This window comes from Chlamydotis macqueenii, chromosome 15 (genome assembly GCF_036417535.1).
Source record: "Chlamydotis macqueenii isolate bChlMac1 chromosome 15, bChlMac1.mat, whole genome shotgun sequence".
In the NCBI taxonomy this organism is placed as follows: domain Eukaryota; kingdom Metazoa; phylum Chordata; class Aves; order Otidiformes; family Otididae; genus Chlamydotis; species Chlamydotis macqueenii.
Genome location: NC_141570.1, coordinates 14175821 through 14197928, shown reverse-complemented (window position 1 = coordinate 14197928; position 22108 = coordinate 14175821). Strand labels below are relative to the sequence as shown.

General features: G+C 40.9%; 1 protein-coding gene across 2 annotated transcripts in view; it reads right to left on the bottom strand.

Annotated features, from left to right (window-relative positions):
• CREBBP (CREB binding lysine acetyltransferase) overlaps positions 1–22108 on the bottom strand; it is a 93388-nt gene that overhangs the window by 5188 nt on the left and 66092 nt on the right. For both annotated transcript variants that reach the window (XM_086760244.1, XM_086760245.1), the window contains exons 18-30: positions 21752–21991; positions 21201–21289; positions 15872–15952; positions 15054–15110; positions 13722–13799; positions 13158–13225; positions 8872–9022; positions 7893–8039; positions 7337–7450; positions 6744–6909; positions 4792–4959; positions 1513–1674; positions 952–1233 (exon numbers count right to left, since the gene is read on the bottom strand). In XM_086760244.1, the coding sequence (XP_086616370.1) occupies positions 952–1233; positions 1513–1674; positions 4792–4959; positions 6744–6909; positions 7337–7450; positions 7893–8039; positions 8872–9022; positions 13158–13225; positions 13722–13799; positions 15054–15110; positions 15872–15952; positions 21201–21289; positions 21752–21991 (1803 nt within the window). The remainder of the gene's footprint in view (positions 1–951; positions 1234–1512; positions 1675–4791; positions 4960–6743; positions 6910–7336; positions 7451–7892; positions 8040–8871; positions 9023–13157; positions 13226–13721; positions 13800–15053; positions 15111–15871; positions 15953–21200; positions 21290–21751; positions 21992–22108) is intronic.

Here is a 22108-nt window from a genome sequence, read left to right as displayed (position 1 = left end):
AGGAAGGGCACTCCCTTATGCAGAAGAACCCAGAAGAAACCTGAAGGCCACACCTCCTTCCACCACTTAATTCCCCCAGTGTGTACCATCTATGGCCTCCAGTCTTGCCTCAAGGAGCCCTGTTCATGCTTTCCTTGGAGGGATCAATTAAGACTCTTCCGCCACAGACCTGGCAATAACTTGCAATGTAAAAATTAGGCTGCGCTTACTCAGTATTTTTTTTTGGTTCAGCTACAGCTGGATGCCATCACAGGCCCTGTAGAGGCTGCCTTCTCCTCACGTCCACCTGTACAACTCCATGCATAATTGCTCTCTAACACAGTTCAGTGAAGTGATCTATGCTGTCAAAGGACTAGTCGTTAAAAGCACTGAGCCAGGTTAGGAAGCAATTATTTGGGCTGATCTGAAGGGCAGGCAACCTCTAATGCTGGGCCAAAGAGACAGTGATGAAGAGCTGTGGCAGCCTCCTCTCCCAGTTTTGTGGCAGCCTGATCACACGCCCGGCTGCGCTCCTAACAACATGAAGCACCACGTACAAAGCAGAACCAAAGCTACCTTGCGGAAAGGTACGCTAACTTCTCTCACGGATGTCCATTTTATGCGGATGAGCTAGCGTTCTGCAGATTCAGACTAGTCTGATGCAGCCACACTCTACCACCCAGTCCTAAAGTTCTTTAATATTAAAGTTAAAAACTTGTCGATGCAGAGGAGCCATAGTGGAATAAATGACACAGCAGCAGCCATTCCACATTCTCCATGTGGAGAAACTGAAGGTGGTACTTCTAGAAGAACAGGTACCCCCCACTGTGGTAGTAACCCTCCCTGAAGGCTTAGCAGCCCTTTTATCAGGATCGGCATTAAGGAGGAACTTTGGGCAATGTCTGAAAATAAGGAGAACAAGCCTGGCTGTAGGGCAAGAGAGAGCAGAAGTCCCTGGAGACAGACACCTACCTCACAGACAGTGCAATGCCACCTTGTCTCCACGTGATGTTTGCACTCGTTGCATGTATAGACAAAGCGATCCTGCCCTTGAGTGTGTAGTTCTACCAGCATGCAGAGCGTGGACCACTTGGATCGGCGTAGTGAGGAGAACTCCCAGTGCTTATCTCTGGCTAAGGTGAGGAAGGCATCGCGCCCGTCCATCAAATCACAGCTAAGTAATGGATCCGGGTCCACAATGGGAGGCAGATTGTTAATTACAGGCCCAGCATATAAATGAATCACAAAAAAGACCTGCAGATAAATGGAGGGGAAAAAAAATAAATTTAGAAGTCAACGATGTTAGATAATCTTGCAGGAAAAAGCTCATGTTCTGTTGTAGTAATGGCGGGTTACAAATGTTATCCAATTAACTTAGTTCAGGCTAATCTTTTCCAACATGGTGTTACACAACAGAGGAAGTTCTAGCGCAATCACAAGCTTTACTCCTCCTGATTTTTCAGTTCTGCCTATCATCCTGCGTGGATTTACAGGAATAAAACCTTCTCTTTCTGCAGCGTATTTTGACAGTACCTCTTTATGCTTCTCCATAGTGGCATACAGCTTCTGAGACAGATCGTTGGACACGTTTGGCATGCTGGGTTTCTTCTTGTTAGCTCTGCTGATGCTACTCTTATTCTTGTTGGTTTTTTTGTTGTTCTTTTTCTTGGCATTTTTGCTGTCCCCCTGGCTTCCCTGCAATAAACGTACAGGAAAGATATGACGCTTTATAGAGCTCTCTCCCATCCACTGCAGCTGAAAGTCAAACACTTCTGCTGTCCCTAACAGAACCTTGTTCCAATGCCTGCAAATCAGCCGTACTGTGTTAAATATATTCTGTCTTCCAGGAAAAATCAAAAGCCAAACAAATCCAAATACTGTTTAAAAATCCATGCATATACATTAAATAATAGTATGCACGTATCGTGAATAATTCGTATCTTACAGTTATATTTTTCCTTCTTACTTCAGCTTCCACTGCTTGCTTTACAAAATCTTAGATATTTCATGATAAAATGAGTTGCAAATAAAACAGGCTTTAAAATATTTCCAAAAAGTGCAGTATGTTGCTTTGTTTTGTATTTAGAGTTTCATACACTTGCTTAGGCTTTGATCTAATTTGTTTGTTTTTATTGAACAAATTCAGGACTAGTACACAAATAAGAACATGCAGGATTTGAAACTAAATAAGTTGTTCTCTATCCTGAAGACTTACTGCTGCATATGCAACTCCCCAAAAATCCCCCAAAACCTTCACTTATGCCTAAGTTACAACAACACAGACCGCAGTGACCATATACTGAAAGCCAGATGGAAGGAAAGAGTAAAAAATAGCAGATGATGCTATTTAGATGACCTGTGAAAACAGAAATAACTTTTAGACTTCTCATGTCCTTGAAAAATAAGAACTCAAGCCCTCAGCAGGGAGCTCACCACTCAGTAAAAATCCCCTCTCTGACTGCTAGGAAGTTGGTTATCATAATATGAAAATAAACTACTAAATATTCTGAAATATATATATATATATATACACATACATGCAAAAAAGTTTCATGAATACTATGTACAAGCAAACTTGTGGTTTATCTGCAAGCATATGTATTCAAAGAAAACAAAAATACTCTAACTGAAGAAAACAATTCTATATATAGATGGTTGCTACCGTTCTACTCCATGAATTAGGCTTAGATAGGAACTCCCTTGTCCAATCCTCATTTTTCTGTAACTAATTTTATAGACTTTTTGACCAAATCTGTTTAGAAATTAACATGATACTATTTTATGGGAAACCAGACAGCTCTAAGTGATTTCAAGGTATTCAGAAATGAGCTGTTTTATGTTCCCTTCTTGACTTCTTTCCCCAAATTTTCTACCCTCCTGGTGGAAGGAGAGCACGTCTCCCTTTGCCTGGGCATTCTAGAGCATCAAGGTAGATCTTAGAATTTAAACATCAAAAGGAAGAATAGATTGAAACTTAGCTGCCAGTATAATTCTAAGTTTTCTTCCACCTTTACAAGTTTATATTTGGTCACAAAGCTATTCCAAAAGGTATTAAGAAGTTGTAATATTGTTTCTGTATTGTACTACGTAACTGTGACAGCGTTTATCAGATTCAGCCAGGTTTGCCAGAGACACTGATGGCACAGTTACTCGATAACCCCTGTCCCTTCAGAACCTTTTTCAAGAACTTCTGAATATTTACCACCTCTTTAGACTCTCTTCTAATACTTGCAGCACATGTTGACTTTTAAGAAGCTCTCTCTCCACCTAGACAAAGTTTAGGGCTAAGAATTTAAGAAAAGACAGACACATTCTGTACCATCCCAGTAGAAGGCAAAATTGGAAAGATGCATCAAGTGCTTCCACACGTGGAGATCCCTGTGGCTGGGCATAGCTTCCTCCATAAAGCGGCACAAGTTTAGGTGACCGCACTGGAGAAGTTCTCATGCTTTTAGTTTCACTCCTTTTTCTGAGCCAAGTGGCAAAGACAACACTGTGATTTTTTTTTGATGGTTGCATTCTTGGACAACATGTTGCGCAACTCTGATGCAGATTTTGTTCCTCCAAAATGTTAACACCAAGGCTGCATCCTCTCACTTTAGGCAGACAACTTGTATGAGTTTCACAGTTAGGTGTTCTGGGCTTTTAAAAACAGCTTTTCCCCCTCTGAGACGCAGAGGTTTAACTGGTGTTTTCACTGGAAGGGCATACTATGATTTATTGAAAGCGATCTGCTAGCAAAAGAGGACTGCAACTTAAATTCCAAGCCTTGGCTTTCAGTTGCTTTTACACTGCTGTGTTTGCTGAAATATTTCAATATTAAAAGTTACATTCAGAAGGAACAAGGTGAAAACTATTAACTTTATGGTTCCATAAAAAACATAGCAACAAACTGCATTAGCTTTGAAGGATCTGCTAAGGTTTAATGAAGGAATTTTCTGACACAATGAAATTGATGGATTAAGGTCTATCGCTCCACATCAATCACACGTAACAGATACTGTATGCAAACTCACGACATCTAACCTGAATGCAGTCCCTCCCCAGTTAAAGTTTTTGTCTCCACCTCAACCTGCTAGACTTCAAATTTTTGTACTATATTTATTTTCAAAACACCTTGCTGCAAATCACAAGGAAAAGGCACAGTATGAAAGTGCTAAGACCATTTGGCTGCAGATACAATCAAGACAGCAACAACAATGAATAACGAAATTCTGGCCAGGACCCTGAGATGGAAAGGTTTTTGGGTTTGTTTGTTTTTTTTTTTTTTTTTTTTTTTTTTAAATATACAAGGAGAGAATGCTGCTGAAGGAATACCACCATCAGGATCAAGGTTTCACACCAATGCAAAGCTTGCAATAAACACTTTAAAATTTCATCCCCCTACTGTTGCAAACAGCAAGTATCTTTGCTTAAATAACAGCCAAGTTGAATACAGCTTTGAAAAATACAGCATCTTTCAAAATGCAAAACCGAAGGTGATTCGCAAAGGTGTGAATCAGAAGCTCAGCCAAATGAATGCAAGCGTAGCAGTCATGACGCCATCCACAAGCAGCTTAACAGATTTCTCTGCGAGCAGAGATGCTGAACTGACAAAACTGACTTCTGATTCCATTACAAAAAAAAAATAACAAGGCACCAGTATATTTGTTATGCAAGAAGAAAACCAGAAATGTAGTTAAAGGGAACCCTGATTTAACATCTAATGTGAATGATCTTTTCTAGTTTACTGGATGTGAAATCTCAGATTTATTAATGCGTTGGCAGCTCTGTGAACCAGAAAAGCAAACGTAGCATGTGAAGTTAACTCACCTCTGTTGTTTCACTAGCTGCAGTGCTTTCTTCCTTTTTCCTTTCCTCCTCCTCCTGCTCCAACTCCTTAATGCTTTCTTCCAGCACATTGGGCCAGAAATCACCTTCAAAGTAAGGCAGCTCCTTGGCACTTGTCAGCCTGTCCTCAGTTGCTTGTTTGAAGATGTCCTGTTATCACACAACACCACGAATAAATGAAGACCACTTAGGATAGAGAGGAGAATCAGAGACACGATCCAGTGCTACCCTGAACAGCTGGGCCTCACTCACAGCCCTGGCCCACTCCTGGCAGGCTTCCTCTTCCGGGTGCCGCTCAGAAACTGGCCTGGCAATACTGCTAACAGCCCACTCCCTGCTTCAGCTTAGAAAGACAGTTGCTGAGGCGCTCCTGAGCCTCCATCATGCTCCTGACAGGATGGGAGAGACCCCTGGAAAACCTAACAACCCCCTCCCTGGTAACTACACCAATTAAAAGTGAAGCCTACATCACAGCTTTTCCTGCACTGCTCCTGGACAAGGGCAAGAACTGTTCCAGCGACAGCAAGTGTGCTTCATCCAGCCCTTTCCCTGACACACTTGAAAGTGTGTAAGCACTTCAGGGCACCCGTCTGGGCTGTGCATTGTACGTGCAACAACCCCGGTAACTCCAGGAAGAGTGACTGAATGTACTGGCCAACCGCTGCACACAGGAACATCAAATTCTGGAAGTCTGGTTGTGGCAGGGGAACTGCGCGCAGCCTGTGACCTTCGCTGACCGCTGGCTGAAGCTCTGTGGACCACCTGGCCAGAAAGACTGGGGACCACTGAGAACAGGTGTTCTGAAACGGAACAGGCATTTTACACAGTTGTGCGGGAGGTGGTTTTTTAAAGTGCATTGCGTTTAACAAGCACAGAAAAGACTAGCCAGTTTTCTTCAGCTTCATTTCAAGACCACCTTATTAGGAGAGACACAGATTTCCGAGTTCTTTGCTCCACCGGATCAGATGACAAGCTTGCTATACGCCGTTCCATTCCACACATTTAGTAACTGTCACTTGCAATCAAAACATCAATTTTTTCCAGCACTGTCACTACCACTAAGAAATTCTTGTAGATTTTAGCATGTAAGGAGTGGCAAATGCTACCTTTGCCATCTTTAACTGATTTCCTTGGGTACATGTATGGTATTCTTCAATTATTAAAATCATCCTCTTTCTATTCAAGTGAAGTAGCTGTTTTATATGCTTTTTTTTTTGACTTGGCACTAGTGGGGTCCAGTATTCCACCTGATCCTTCAGAATCACCAGAAGCAAACAACTTCTACAAACCTTAACAAGCTACGCAGTCCCTGGCCTAAAGGACTGCAGAGAAAGACAAGTACACAAAGGCAGCCTCTTGCACGCTTCTCCATGCAGAAACCAAATCTAAGGAATTTTCAATCGGAAAGGTAGAACCTCCACAAAATCTAAGAAAATTAAGACATCAGCTGAGAACTTTCTTGACGATGAGAGGGGCTGGAGCACCTTTCCTACGAGGACAGGCTGAGAGGGGGCCTACAGGAAAGACGGGGAGAGACTCTTCAGCAGGGCCTGGTGTGACAGGACCAGGGGTCATGATTTCAAAATAGAGGGAGGTAGATTCAGATCAGATATCAGGAAAAAATTTTTTACACTGAGGGTGGTGGAGCACTGGCCCAGGTTGCCCAGTGAGGTGGTGGATGCCCCATCCCTGGAAACGTTCCAGGCCAGGCTGGCCGGGGCTCTGAGCAACCTGATCTGGTTGGAGATGTCCCTGCTCCTGGCAGGGGGTTGGACTGGGTGGGCTTTAACGCTCCCTCCCACCCAAACCGTTCTGTGATTCTAACAAAAACCCTTGTACACCACTACCACAGCTGCATGTCTTATGAAACAATATTAGCTACCTTCAAATGAAGAGCCTATAAGGATTAATTCAGGAAGTAAATAGTAGCAAACCTTATAGTCATGAATTATTCTCTCAGCAAAAGCCTTGTCCAGCATCTTCTTATACCACTCCTGCAAACGTTTGGGTTTGGGTATTTTCTGATCAGGTGGATGGCAATGAAAAATATAGTCATCTCCTTCGCTGGGGGGACAGGCCCAGATGTGCCCCGTCACATACCTGCATTTCACACACAAGAAAAAAATCTTTACCATATTGATTACCATCTTAACATGAACTCAGATACAAATTCTTTTCTTTTTTTTTCCCTTCTTTACTTTTTTCTTTGTTAACAAAGATGCTGAGGCAATAACCTGTACCTATAAAAGAGATGAGAAAAGGTCTGGTATATAATAACGAAGCTTAAACATCACGTTTAACCTCTGATAGAAGAATGATATGCTGTCAGTTTCAGAATCCTAACAACAGGAAGACCAACTCAGTGATAAAATCCAAACTCTCTCCACTGCAGAAGGGGCATGTGTTCCACATCTCTCAGAGAGGGAAGAAGCAAAGAGAGACTATCACAAGTGAAGAGCTACCTGGCATCCTGGATAAACAAAATGCTAAGAAAAAAGATTTCTTTCTTCACAAAGATCTCACTTACCCAAGTTTCTTCACGTACTCCAGATATCCAATGAGGATTTCATGATAAACTGCGGTTCGGAGACAGCGGGGGCGGAAGAAGTGAATACTATCTAGGTACGATATGTACACACGCCTATAGCAATGAGAGAAGAACGACAGAAGATCATGCATGGCTGAACGTCCGCTTCGTCTGCTGAGAACTGACTTTTATACTGGATACATACACAGCCATACTGAACGAACAAAAATTAATGATGACATTATTTTAATGCACATTTAAGCATCTTAACGTGGTATAAACAGTTGTCAAAAGCAAAAGATGGGTACCATTTTTTTAGGTAGCAAGAATATGCATCAGGAGTTAAAATGACATACAGAACACAGAAAAATTGCAACATTTTTGTTGCAAGATTTGTTTTCCCCTTCAAAGTCATCTGCAGTCTCACAGTAGCACTTTTTTTGTGCCACAGCATTGAAATACATTTCCCAATCCTCTGTATTTGAGAGTAACTCTCCCGTGAATGCAGCAAGATGCTCTCTCTGCACGCACCACTGGCCCAGGAATGAAGGAGTACCTTGTATTTGGAGGGGGGCAATCCGAGCCATACTCCTGCACGTGCATGCCAAAGAAGCACACGTCCACTCCGTCAATCTCCTCAAATGCAAACAGAGCTTTGGTACGGTAAGGGAAAGATTCCGACATCTCACCAGAATCCACAAATCTGAAGGAAAGGGCAGTAGGAAGGAACAGGAAAGGAAAACAACAAAAAGCCAGTTATTAAACCAGTGTCCTACCAGAACGAGGAAATTATTTTCAACCTTATTTTTAACTCATTAGAAACATTTATGCAGAAGTTACACAGGCTCAGATCAGAGCTGTATGAAAACAGGGAGTCTTGTTACTATAAAACTCACGGAAAGACAGTTTCTGCATAGTTAACATCCAACTGAACAGGCAAGCACTGAGCACAAGAACACCCTCAGAAACCACAAGCCCTTAAATGTGTTGTGGAGTAGAAAACTAAGGCATTGCGATGAAGTGATGTCACGTAAACACTGTCTTTAGGAATTTAATCCAAAATACTTCATAGAATAAACCTTTTAAGGCTTTCATTTATGATGAAGTGAATTAACAATAACTTCTGAAAGCTAAATTATTTGTTAAAACACAACTAAATGAAGGAACAGTAAGGAACAGAATCACAGCAACTGCTCCAAACTAAACTATGAATTCTGCAATGCTAACCAAAATGGGGTCAGACCGCCTCTCAAGATTTACTAATACAAAGTCTTTCAGTATTATAACCAAACCCAGGATGTCCCCACCACCCCCTAAACAGCCAAAATACAACTGTCACCTCCTCTGCATTTTTACTGCATACTGCTTTTTTTTTTACCTTTCATAATCTTACTCACGCCTATGTTCCAAAAACGTGCAAAGGGATTAAAGTGCATATTGGCACAGTTCTGCAATATTTATGCAGGGAGACGTCAAAATAATAACAAAAAAAAAGAAAAATCAAGATCACATTTACTTTAATTAATAGAACTAACCTGGATTTCATTCCTGGTTTAACTTCTACTGTCTTATCTGAACTTGCTACCACTCTGACAAAGACCTCTCCAGCTTCAGGATGATTCTGTCGCCGCAGAAATTTGTTTACTCTGTCTTCCAAATGGTTTCCTAAACGCGTTGTCTGTAGCCCTAGAAATGAACGGGGAGAACATGACGACGGAAATGTTAATATTGGAAAGATCCCTGTTAAGTTCAGGGTGTTACCATGCTTGTGAAGTCTTTCAGCTTGCTTCTCTGTACAGAAGTAGGCTCTTTTTCCTTTGTTTTACCTTCATCTGACAATTTGGTGTGTTTATTTATGCAGCCAAAATTAAAAAAGCAAAACCATCCATTAGCTTTAAGTGTTCACATCCTATGGTGGAAGCTAAAAGCACTATAGTGGGAAAATTACTTAGTAAGTAAACTAACAAAGCAAGCTTTACATAGCATTTTTACATTTGCAGGCTGATTTTATGAACACTGCAAATGTTTTCTCCCTGCAAAAACACTCTCTGGCTGCTTGACAGAGATGACATCACTTTATAGATCTGGCTCAGCGCCACACCTTTTCAGGCAAAGCAAAGCAAATCAACAGAAATGAAAAGCCTTTTGACTTCAATGGAGATTTCATTGCTTTTTCTTTTATTTTCAAGAGAGCTTTTAGATTGAACAGTTACAGTAATCTGCACATGAAGTTTAAACAGTTCTTGCACAGCGATAGAGGTCTTTAGAAGTTCAAGTGCACATATTGTCCAGATCCCCTCTTGGTCTTTCCATTTACAATTAGCTTTTGTCAGGATAGCTGGTTTTGGAGTAGTACAGGATGTGATGGTTTTCAAATAAATCCTCAACAAATTACAGAAATTAAGATGAAGATTTTGGTTTAAATTAAGAAAACAGAAGCAGCACACTGTTTTGACCTGAAGATTTATGACTATTTCTCTTAAGATGCTGTACGTACTTTACCAACCAGTATTCCCATTTCATTTTTACGGTCAATCTGCTATCTCTTCCAAAGCGACGGTGCAACCTACAGATGTTTCATTCCACTTTCAGGTCTCCATTGCTTCGTTTTTCAGTTGTTATTTGGCTACTGACACAAAGCTGTTGGTTCTTCCTGACTAGCGAGCTTGCATACAGAATGCTGCAGTGAGATATCATCTACGCTAAAAATTATTTTAGGTTCCAATACTGGGGAAAAAAGCCACATATACTCAAAGGAAGATCTCACTTTCTAAGGGATTTATATACTTAAAATGTTATTTTACAATCAGTTTATAGAAATTGCCAAATGCAGCAATTTTGTTTTACATCTTTTAGTCTGCCCTCTTGTCCAGTGAGATTCTGTGGTTACAAGCAGTAAAACACAGTCTAAATATCATTTACTTGGGAGCCAATTATTAAATTTCAAGGCAGGTTAAAGTAAAAACACACTATGCTCTTTATCAACTCCAATACACTGGCCTTTCCCAGTGTTTCCCAGCCAAACACAACATATCGGGCTTTCCACATATAATAGAAGGGGGTTGATTTTACAGGACATTCAACGAATTGTGAACAAAATTCACAAATACTTTCTGTATAAATTACGTTGTTTTGCTGATTTCTCCAAAGAGAAACATAAGCCAAAGAATCGGCTCCGTTTCAGGTAATGAGTTGGTACATTTTTAGAAAGTAATTTTAGTTAACTCTGCTGTCTTGTTGTGTTTCATTTTAGCATCTTTCCACTGCTAAGCAACCAAAGGCTATCTGCTTCCTTCCTTACGCTATGATGCATTAAGATTTGAAAAACAAACAAACAAAAAGACCAGATAAGAAGATAAAAGAAAGAGGCAGCATTAAGATTACAAGCACGGTAAGGAAAGGATCAAAAAGTTGTGTATTTTTATATATTAGAATGTGCAAAATCTTTTAAAAGCAACTGGATTTTGGTTCCTGGATATCTCCAACATACGTACTCCAAATAATGCCTCAGGTTGCAATGAAAACTGCAGCGTAAACTTGAAAAAAGGCATCCAGAATGGTAATAACAGAGAGCTTTCAGGCTGCTTGAGCACAGAGGTTTCGTTGCAGCAGCAACAGCCAGACATTCGTTACCAGATGAGTAAGATAGGAAGAAAGTCAGACTTCTGGCTTACTGTGACTCTCTGTCAGGAAACTACTCTAGGTGACTTATTTGCCAGGATATCTTTTGTCTTTGAACATCTCTGCACTAGCTACTGGGTAAGCAATATTTGTAGATTCTCTTAGTAAGAAAAAAATACTTCAAGAGTTAGGAATTTCAGCATAATCCAGCTGTACACTGCTTTATAGGTTACATTTGGCATGCTGTCAGTCAGCTTTATGCTACTTACTTGCAATGTGGTTAAGATAACCAATTTTACTTCATACATATTAGGAACATGACTATTACGGTAACAGCTGAGCAATAGCCTGCAGCTGAGGGATAGCTGAATTGACAGCAATTCAGCAAATAATTGTTTTTATGGGGAGGGAGGCCGAGAGGAGAGGAAACATGTTCGTGTTTCAAACTTTCACTGCTCCTGTTTGGTTTGAGGTCAGTAGTCAGAAAAAGGTTTTGACAATGAGCGCAGACTTTCCTTCCCTGTTCTTGCGTTCCCACTAGAGCACTGTTAAAGAAAACTGATCTCAAGAGCCGAGCTCACCAGTGGATTACAGCTGGCAGCAGGACTCAAATAATCATGGGAATAAGAAACCAAGATAGTCAAACAGCAGTGAAAGGAGAAGGAAAGGAAAAAAGCACCATTATTTCCCTGTCCAGATTCCCAAATAACAGAGTGGTTACCTTAACTAAATGCTGGTTACCCAAACTTTAATGAACGTCACAGAACTGCAGATGTTCAAAGAATCACGTACTTATTTAAGACAATTTCCATCAATATACACTGTAAAGTCAGCATATAATAGAAGAGATATCTATTTAAAATGGTTATCTAAAATGACGTTTTTATTTCACCATTTTATTAATGTTCTCTTACAATCTTAATCTGTCTTTAATGAGACTAATTTTAATCTTTTTAACAATACCTTGCATGCGTCAGGTTACTCCAGGGACCGTTTTGATTACTGTAACATAATATGCCTCATACAGCATGATAATCTCCAAATTATCCCCTCCAAATCTCTTCTTACGCAACCGACCACACACACAAAGTTATCACAAAGTTATATTTAATGGGAAACCACTCCTTTTTTACAACTTGGAAGAGTCAGGCTTGCCGAGTCAGAGCATAGAATCATAGAATCACAGAATGGTTAGGGTTGGAAGGGACCTTCAAAGGTCATCTAGTCCAACCCCCCTGCAAGGAGCAGGGACATCCCTGACTAGGTCAGGTTGCTCAGAGCCCCATCCAGCGCATGACAAGGCAATGCCCAGAACTTCCAGGGACCAAAGAACAACACGGGAGGAATGAAGTGTACCTGCAAGTTCCAGTTGTTCCAGTGTCTGAATCACCCTCTGGGTTTCTACACTCACTTTATTTTTCTACTCTATGCCACTGACACTGCGTTTCCAGTGCCAGCCCCTACTCCCCCCCCCCCCCCCCCCGCCAAAACGCGTATGAGTGAAAGTTATAAATTCTGTTCTCTGATGTTAAATGAAGATGAAGAGTATGTGTGTAAAGATTACTAAGGAGACTGAGACAACTTGACCAGGCAGCTTCTGGCACTCTTTGGTGCACATTTCAACAAGATTATGACAATGGTTACTTCCAAGAAAATCCAGACACCCAGTACAATGGTTACTTATTTCAGCAGGCAGCTCTTACACCACAGTCCACTCTAGAAGCAAGAAAAGCTCTTCAAATACACCAGTACTCGGCACCACTGCCGTACACCCGAAACGCGGTACAACTTGTTACCACGTGTTGTTTGAAGGGCACGGAGGTAGCAGTAATTTACTACAGTTTCAATGCTACATGGAAACATGGCTAAATATAGCCAGCAAAGTGCATGCAGCCTTATGCTTCTCCTGTTCTGTCCCCCCACTCCTTTTTTTTTTTTTTGTTTTTGAACCTTAGAGAAATAAGGACATAGATGCCAAATACCCGAAGCAGCACTTAAACTGATCACAAACACAAAGAGCAGGTCTTTAAAATACTGATTTAGTTCTGACAGCTACTGCAGCCTTGGGGTACACTACTCCCCATTCTGCAAGTGTTCCTATACCGCCTGTCACGATAACAGAAAGTCTCAATCAAAAAGCTGTTAGTGGTGGCAGGGAGAAGATGAAAGTTGAAGATAAAACCAGAAATGTTAAACTCACTTTTAGCACTGAATTTGTTTTCTTTGCGTGTTCTACCAGTTTTCTTCAGACAATTATCACAGACAAACCTATTGAGAAAAAAAAAATGGCCAAAAACTTAGCATAAACCCATTATTGGCTAGCTTAAGCTCAATGTCTGAACTCATAATTTAAATGTCAGAGTACAATATATTTTTCTCTGGATTTGAACAGCTTGTATCTCTCCATTTTCAAGGCACTTAAAGCCTTTATGAGATGGTTTAATTCTGCCAAGCGGTTGCACCTGCATTAGCGTTCTGTAGTACACAAACTTACCTCCACCCTGCTTCCACTGTTTAGTAGTTAGAAAGAAACCACAGAAATCTGCGTACATGAACAAGTTGGTTTCATGCATTTTCATCTGAATATACTGAAATGAGACCCCAACGCTGAAAAAATATATTTTATTTAAACAGGCTTTGTCCTTTTTTACTCAGGTGTTAAAAGGCAGTGACTGCACATTAAAGAGCAACGGCAAAAAGTCTTAATTATATAAACTACATTGGTCTTACTGTACCAGGGGTAAAAAACTAACACACATCTTACCCTGAAGGCCAAATAATATCATAGTGTAATACACAAATCTGGTGCATCTTCCGACCACACTCTTTGCAGTCAACAAACCTGAGAAGAAAAAACAACAGCCAGTCACTTTTGTTGTTAGGCAAGTAATTTTCCAGAATTCAGCAAGAAAGGACTTCCCAGCCCTCTAAGAACTGATTCAGCTTCAGCAGGCCCAATGTATGTGTGTCAGTTTTTAAAAAAATACTCATTAGAATAACTTCAGACACACATCTAGCGATCTTATGTGCAAGTAAGTTTCACGTATACAAAAAACTGTAAAACGTACTGGTTTAAAAATGTAAAATGGGCTTTCAAGCACAACTTTTTCTGGATCTTTTTTATCCTTTTCTAAGCAGAGTTCTGAGTTTTCCCAGATTCAAAGAACTCTGCTCAGCAGTACCTCTACAGATTCAACTTTCAATCGTTGCAACAACCACAAGCTGACTAAGTGGCTGCTCAACTTACGGTAAACGTAAAAACGAGTCACTTGTGAATCACTGTGCCAAGAAAACACGTATTAGCTTGTCTTTGCCTGTGTGGATCTGCTGTGGTCTTTTTTTTTTTTGGTCAAAATAATATGTCAAAATTCTTTTTTTTTTTTGTGTGGGAAAACTGTTAGAAGTTTTCCCAGTCAAGACTAATACTGGTTATGAAGCCACATGCGCTGGTGTGTATATCTCAGCAGTCTGCCTTTAAGGGTCTGCAGGAGGAGCCCTGTTTAGTATTTGTCAAGATCAGAAAAGGAATCAAAATGTGTTTTGTATCAAACTCACAGAGAACAAAGTAGCAGTAAGATAAAGTCTTGTTTCATTTCGTTAAGGACAGCAGGAAAAGCAGCACAGTGCTGCTAAACAAGTGTTCAACTTGGCTTTTACTGAACTTGTGGAGGAAAGAAGATGGCTCTTTCTGTGGGCTAAGCACTCAGGCAAAGGAAAAAGGCGGTTTTAGAAGTCTGGCTAAACCAGAAGAGGAAAACGCAGAACGCCCAACAGGTACGCAGGGCTCCGTATGACAGAGGGCTGTTTCAGCCAATTGTGCAGGGCCTTGCAGAACACACCTTCGGAATTACCCAAAGAAACAGAACCAGAAACTGCCATTAAAACAGGCTCACATTTTCCTCTTGGGTATCAACGGTAGACATCAATTTCACACGCTGTGCTACAAACCCTAGAGAAAGATGATTCTGCAGCCTGTCTGGGCAGAGATGGGGGGCAAAGGAAGACTTATTTATTCACTGCCCAATTTCTGCAGTGTTGGCTAAAGGACAAGTGAGCGATGAGATTATCTTAAGACAAACAACAGCCTGGTACTTACGGCTCTGGATCTAGTGTATCATTTTTCTTCTTTTCAAACTGATCCTTAGAGATGGTTCTAGAGACAGAGAGTTAACATGAACACTCAGTAGTACCAGAGGCTGAGACAGTATCATGCTTTTCTGAACTGCAACACATGAGCAAACCTCAAGTCTCAAGAAAGCATACCAGTATTTATTTTCTATTCAGAGAAAGCAACTAAGTTTGTTTTATTTTAAGCTACAGAAATTATTTTTCCAATTTCACTTTCTATGTAAATTAAAAGCAAAATAAGAGATAACCAAGTAAATACATAAATTTAAAAACATAAAGAACACAGGAAGCTATTGTCAGTAAAGCAGCCACCTTCCAAAACAGCTTCTAGTCCTCATAAATCTTGGGACATCTTATTTTCTGGCCAGGTTAAAGACAAGCCACGGGTTTCATTTGCAAAAGCTTTGCTTCAAAAGGTGAGACATCAGGATTAGCCGAAGTCTTTCATTTGAAACGGTAATGGATTAGTGACATTTACTGACACAGCTTCCATCCTCCCGCTCCCCAACCACATTATCTTGTGTCTGCCACCCCCTGCAACCAGTCTACCAGCAGCTCTTGAGTAGTGCAACCAGACAGAGGTGACACACTGCTGGGCAGACTGGTAGACCCAACACAGTAACAACTGATAATCATCTGTTACTGAAAAAAATCTCCTATTAGTAAGAAAGTAGGCATTTCCCCATGAACGTCACAACCAGCCACAGGGTTTTCCTATCAAATCAGGACTACACATCACCCCTCCCATCTAAAATCGTAGCATGCAGAAGAAAGGAAGCGACTTACGTTTGAGGCTGGGAAGGGTCATCACCCAGGGTGACATTCTCCCCCTGGATTTCAGTGAAACACTTCTCACAGAAGTGATACCTGTCAGCAAGAAGGCCATATTTGGGTGAACTGGTCCAGCACAACAAACAGCCACCCAAGCACGGAGCCACCAACCAGAGCAGGGCAGATCACCACGACGAAAAGGGGGGCGTTGTTGGTTGATTGATGGGTCAGTGTGGACAATGAGGAGGAGCAGAGGGGAGGGGAGGGCAGGATTAGAGAACAGGGGGGGGAACAAACAGCACAGACGTAAGAGGTAAGACGCAAACACCAAGACAACACAGAGCAGAAAGCCAAGGCAAAGCACAGATTAGCATTCGGTCTCATTTTATACATTACTAACAAGTCGGCGGGCGTCAAATTCAAAATTTGGGGAGGATTAATGAAGTAGCTACCAAGTGCTACGTTTGTACAGACTTCAAATTTAAGAATTTGGATTTGATTTGCATTACTTAGGAAAAAAATTCTCTTTGATTCCAGGCTTGCGACTGATCGAGTTTCCCTCTGGTAAAAAACCAGTCTGTCAAAGAGCTTTAAGAACACATTTATTACAGATTTAAGTAATTTGAAAATATGCAGAAAGCATTTACTGATTGTCAGTAAAAACTGTAAAAGCAGAAATACTTGGTACTGAGAAAAAAAAACTATAAAAATATTCAATTCAAAAGTTATTTGACTCTAAGATTAAATGTGACCAATTGCTCAGCTAGTATTATTTAATATAAATGAAACCAAATCCATACTCTAGACAAACATTTAACAGAAATGCAATTATGGGTCAGAGTTTCCAGCCATTTATCAATACAAGTACAATATATGTATATATGTGACCAACATTAAATATTGTACATACATACAATATATTTATCAGATACATTAAAGACGTGGAATTCAGCTTTACAAATTGAATACGAGGCGAGGCACAATTTTTGGTCACCAGACCGAGAGCCAATCCAAGTTACACTCAGCAAAACCAATACTGCAGTTTAACAAACCAAGCTGAGTAAATTGGAATACAACTCTATGAAAATACAATCTGCATTTGAAAAAAAATAAAATCTAAGTTACACAGATTTTGCGTTTTGGTTTTTTTTTTTTTTGGTGGGTTTTTGTTTGCTTGTTTCGGATGAACTGGAACCAAAGTTGTCAGGGTCACTTAAAAAAAAAAAAAAAAAAAGGAGGCTAAACGTTTGGAAAGGGTATGAATTCACACATGAACAAAGGTAACAAAGAGAGGCCACAGCTGTAAAATGCAGGAAGGCCACAGAGGATCATTAAAATAAAGGAGCTGTATGGAGGACCAAGAGTGAGAGAGTATAAGCAGCAACAGCAGCACAGTAAAATGCAGTTTTAGTACTCAAACACTAGAACCGTAGGAATGGGGAGCGTAAAGGCATCGAACGAGACTCAACGTCACAATGAACCAACAACTCAAGGGATCAATAAATACGGCAGCTTGCCCCTTCAGACATACTCATACGCCGAAACTACTGCAGCCCGGGTACAGAGCTGCAAGGCTGCGCTTTCCCGCAGACAACAGAAGCCACCCATAGGCAGCGATGGAAATGCACGGATCAGAACTTTCTCCTGCGCACCACGTCACCGCTACGCACTTTCTGAACGCTTGTGAAACACAGCGCAAGCGGGTCCTTCGGCAGTGCCTGATGAATCTGGGAAAGGCGTTCTGCCCAGCAATCCGCGTCCTCCCCAGGCGAGAGCTGGGTCCACGTTACCACAGCATCGTTTACAAGAGCCTGAAAACTTCTGCAAGCTCTGCCAGCTGGCTCAGGCTTCAAGAGCCATTCTGCTAGCCAAGGGCCACTTAAATACAGCAACACCCCGAACGCTCCCCTCTGCTGTGGGACTGACACAAAGAGGAAAAAAGGTGTATTTTATCTCAGCTAATACACCCCATACCGACACAGCCACAGCCATCTCGCTTTGAGAGCAACCACGGCAGCTAAGGTGCCACGCTCCCTGCCCAGGGGCTGCCCGCCAGCCTGCCACGGGCGACTTCTCTTCTCCTGCGTCAGCCCAGCTAGGATTGGAGATCACCCTCCCAAGGAAAACCAAGGCCGATAACGCAACAGAACAAGGCCAGGAGAAAAAAATAAATGTATTCTATTAATTTGTTGTTAGGAATGATAAATATATTATGGTTATTGCAGAGCAATATTGCAAGAGGATTCCAGGAGTGGATACTGATGCTCCACATCTCCTTCAGACTGACTTCGCTTGCCCCTCACCCCATATCCCTAAATTCATACAGTATCATCTTTTTTTTTAAAAAAAAAAACCATACATAACACGTTCAGAATTGTATATCCTTTTACATATTATCCACGTCCCTTTTTTCCTATAGTGTACTACTTTACATTTTTCTTCAACTAAAAAACCCCTCTGATTACCTTCCTTACTAACAAGGCTGCTCCTTTTAAGGGTCAGACTGGGCAGGACTGAAACGCAGGAGGACCCACACGCAGGAGTGTGTAGCTAGAAAAATTCACGGTCAAGGCTGCTACTAATAGTTTGCTACATTTAAGCAGTCCCAGAAAAGTTTCATTCTGATCCATTTTCAGAATAATTTGGGCTTTCAAAGCGTTCATGAAACCGAGCAACGCGGCTGCCTTGTTCACACCACGGCTGCGGGAAGCTCAGGCTCGCAGGATGAGCCCTTCGGCTCGGCAGCGTGTTAAGCATGCGCTCCGGCGATCCGCAGATCCGAAGGGGAGCACAGGATTTCACACGCTGCAGAACCAAAGCCTGGCGCTAGCAAGAGTCAAGCCTTAACCCATGATATTCAAATGAGGAAATAAAAACTGAAATACAGTGAAAATGAATCTCCTAAAGGTCATGAACGTTTGGCTATAAAATAACCAAGGTGAAACAAGAGCTATAACTTATTATGAATATGGACGCTCGGAAATGGGAGACTAGCTTGTAACTCACTGACTTTTGCATGTCACTACAGATATTCAGCGAAACCCACAGAAAGCATACAATGTTCTAGTTAGAACAGTCCTTGAAAACCCAAATAATGTACTTATTGCAACATACCAAAAATGAAAAGCTTTTCAAATGCAGACTGTTCAGGTGACTGATTCCCATTTATCAGAGTAACATGATGGTTCTATACCAAAGTCCAGAAAATGCTCAATCTCTGCATTAGCAGGTGAATTTCCAACTGTAATTAAGTGCATTCAAAGGAAATTCTAAATTAGTAAGTGGATGTTAGTACTGATATGAAATACCAATCGCTCTTCTCAACTGAATATTCACACATGAAGTGTATTTTCTGAACTCTTACCTTAATCTAAACTTCTGCCTTACTATGGAAGCCAAACAGTTCTATACCAAATAATTAACTTTTAATCACTCAATTATAGTGCCAGAGTTCATTTGTTCAATGGTGCCTAAATACTCTCAGTTGTAATTTAGTATGTGAAAAGCTGGACTTCAAGTACATCCAATTTTGTCTGTTCTTTATATGGATAAAGTCAAGAACATTTGACCAATTAAAGATCTGCCAGAATCACAGAATCTGTTTCTCCACTAATTTGCTACTCAGTTAAGAAAAATCCAAGATTTGAAAATCACTGTCACACGAAACAGTTAATTTTACTGGTTTAGAGCAATACAGCTGATGAATAAGAGCTTTCTATCATCCGACAGTCCAAATGCACACTTAAAACCATGGTGACTGATCTTTAGAAAGACTTTTGTTAAAAAAACCAACCCAAACCCCCATTCATCGCTCAATTTACTTGGCCTGAAATAGGAAACCTCAACCCCCTCCACCAACTCGACCCCACTCCAAATCCCAAACCCCCAACCCTTTCTCAAGAGGTCTGGATGAACAGAAATCTGCACCTCCTTCTGTTCTGCTGCTGGCCCACCGGCACTTCAACAAGTCGCCTCCCTTTCATTACCGCTCGTTAGACTAAACCCAATGCAAACGGACCATCACATTTATAACAGGTAGGAAATTGAGATACTGCATCACTGGAGTCCAGAGGAACCCACTGCCCCATCAACCTTGTACTTCTTGCTAGCAGCCAACATTCCTTTCCGCCAAGTAATGCCAGTGACTTAATACTAACTTAAATAGGAAAGGTGTAACTGAAAGAAAAACAATCCCTTCTTCAATTATTTTTGAAGGTGCTATTCTTTTCAAATACAGAACTACCTGGATATATAGTACGAAAAATATTTGAAATTCTACCGCACAGGGTTTGTACTTAAGGGTTATTTTTTCCTCGACTTCCAGGACTAAATCTTTAAATGCATTTTAATTGCTTTATTTCTCTTCAGACTTATTTTGCAGTTCACAGCGGCTGTATAAAACCTTTTACAAGAGCTCGCGAATGAACATTCCTCCGCATCGATACTATCTGCCTCGCAACGGCCACCTGAGACCCAAGATACAACGCAAGACGACACGTTTTCGTCTCCCCCACTGTGCTGCTCCAGCGAGGTGGTACACATCATCATACAGCGTGTTTGGCGATGTAGGGATCGCCCTGGGAGAGACTAAATGCAAGCACCACCTCTCTGAATTAGTTCTGTAACTTCAGTCAGACAACGGCCCGCTGTGCGCTTCAAAGCTGGCAAGGCTTACGGACTGCCAAGCCTCTGGAAAGTGATTTATAACTTTGTTTTAAACAGGGGAAAGGAAGTTGGTGTCTCAGCCCACTTACGTTCGGCATTTTTTTGTGGGAGGGTGTGGTGGTTTAGCTACTGTTTTCCTAGCTTCTCCTGGAGTCTCTGGGCAGTTTTCAGTGCCAATTCAAAGTTAATTTAAATAGAAGTAAGTACTAACTAGGAAGAGAGAAACCAAGTCTTGCAATCAATCACTGTATCCTTCACTTTGCAAATCCTAACACTATTTGAAAACAAACCTGCCTATTTTTACAATTCTCCCAGAATAAGGTAACATGATTTCTCAGTGCCTTTTTGCACTTCTGCCCTTCTCCCCCCCCTGCTACTCATTTTGTGGAAGACGTGGACAATTTCACTTTCACTTAAGTGGAGTGTGGTACAGCCTAGGTAATAGCAAGCACCTAAGTACAGCGTGTGTCAAGCTCCAGTACAGCAAACTAAAGGCTCACTTGCCAAAGGACAGCATGCAAAGATTAAAAAATAATAATAATAATTAAAAAAAAAATCCCTTTTTCCTGATTTAGCCGACAAAGGAAAGAAAAAGTTAATAACCCTCCTCCTCCATATGTGCAGAGAGCTCAAAGGATCTCACTTCCTGAATAAGGAAAAAAAATAATTGGGGACTTACCTATTCTGGTAACTGTAGTAGGCAGCGTCCCGAGGAATAGTACACAACTGCTTGCCATAGCAGCACAAGGTCTGTGGAGAAAACTCATACTGCAAAACAACGGTGAGAAAAGCAGCTTTAAAATGTAATCTTAGGTTAATCACGGATCTACTAGATAAATGTGATGCCTATGGATATCGTAATACATTGCCATGTTTATCACTTTCCCAAGCTATTGTAAATCTATTAGCACAGCTCTCTTAATTTAATTACAATTATTAACTATATAAGCTAAATAGCTGACCATTTAACCGCAAGCAAAGCATTTTAATATTGCTTAAGACCAAAAAAGGTGCTCTCTAAGGGAGAAAAATACAATAATAATAATAGAATAGCAGCAAGAAGGATGCTCTCTACCTTTTTTAGCTCTTAGCATGCTTATAATAAAGTCAAACTTCTAGTAACCCTTTCATTCTGTATGTCGATTTTTTAAAAGACAAGTATACAAAGCTTTATTGATTAATCAAGCTAAGCTCTTCGGAAGAATACAACTCCGTCCCTGGAATACATACCTTGCGCCCACAACAGTAGCCAAGTGATTGCATAACAGGATCAATTTCTTGTTCAAACACCTCTGCGAGTTTAGTGCAAAACTTATAGACCCTGGAAGTCTTGCGATTGTAAAGCCAGGCATTGTTAAACATTAGCCAGACATCGTCCACGTACTGCCAGGGTTCTTGGTACTGTCCAGTATCCAATTTACGTTTAATGGTTGAAAGATCCATAGGATTCTTCACAATGTCAAAGTAGTCCTTCAAACACACATAAAATTCTGTATTTTTAAGATGTCAACTGTTCACAGTATGTTGTACAGTAAAGATGAAATGTTTATATGAGCAAAGACAAAACACACAAACATTTTCTATGTT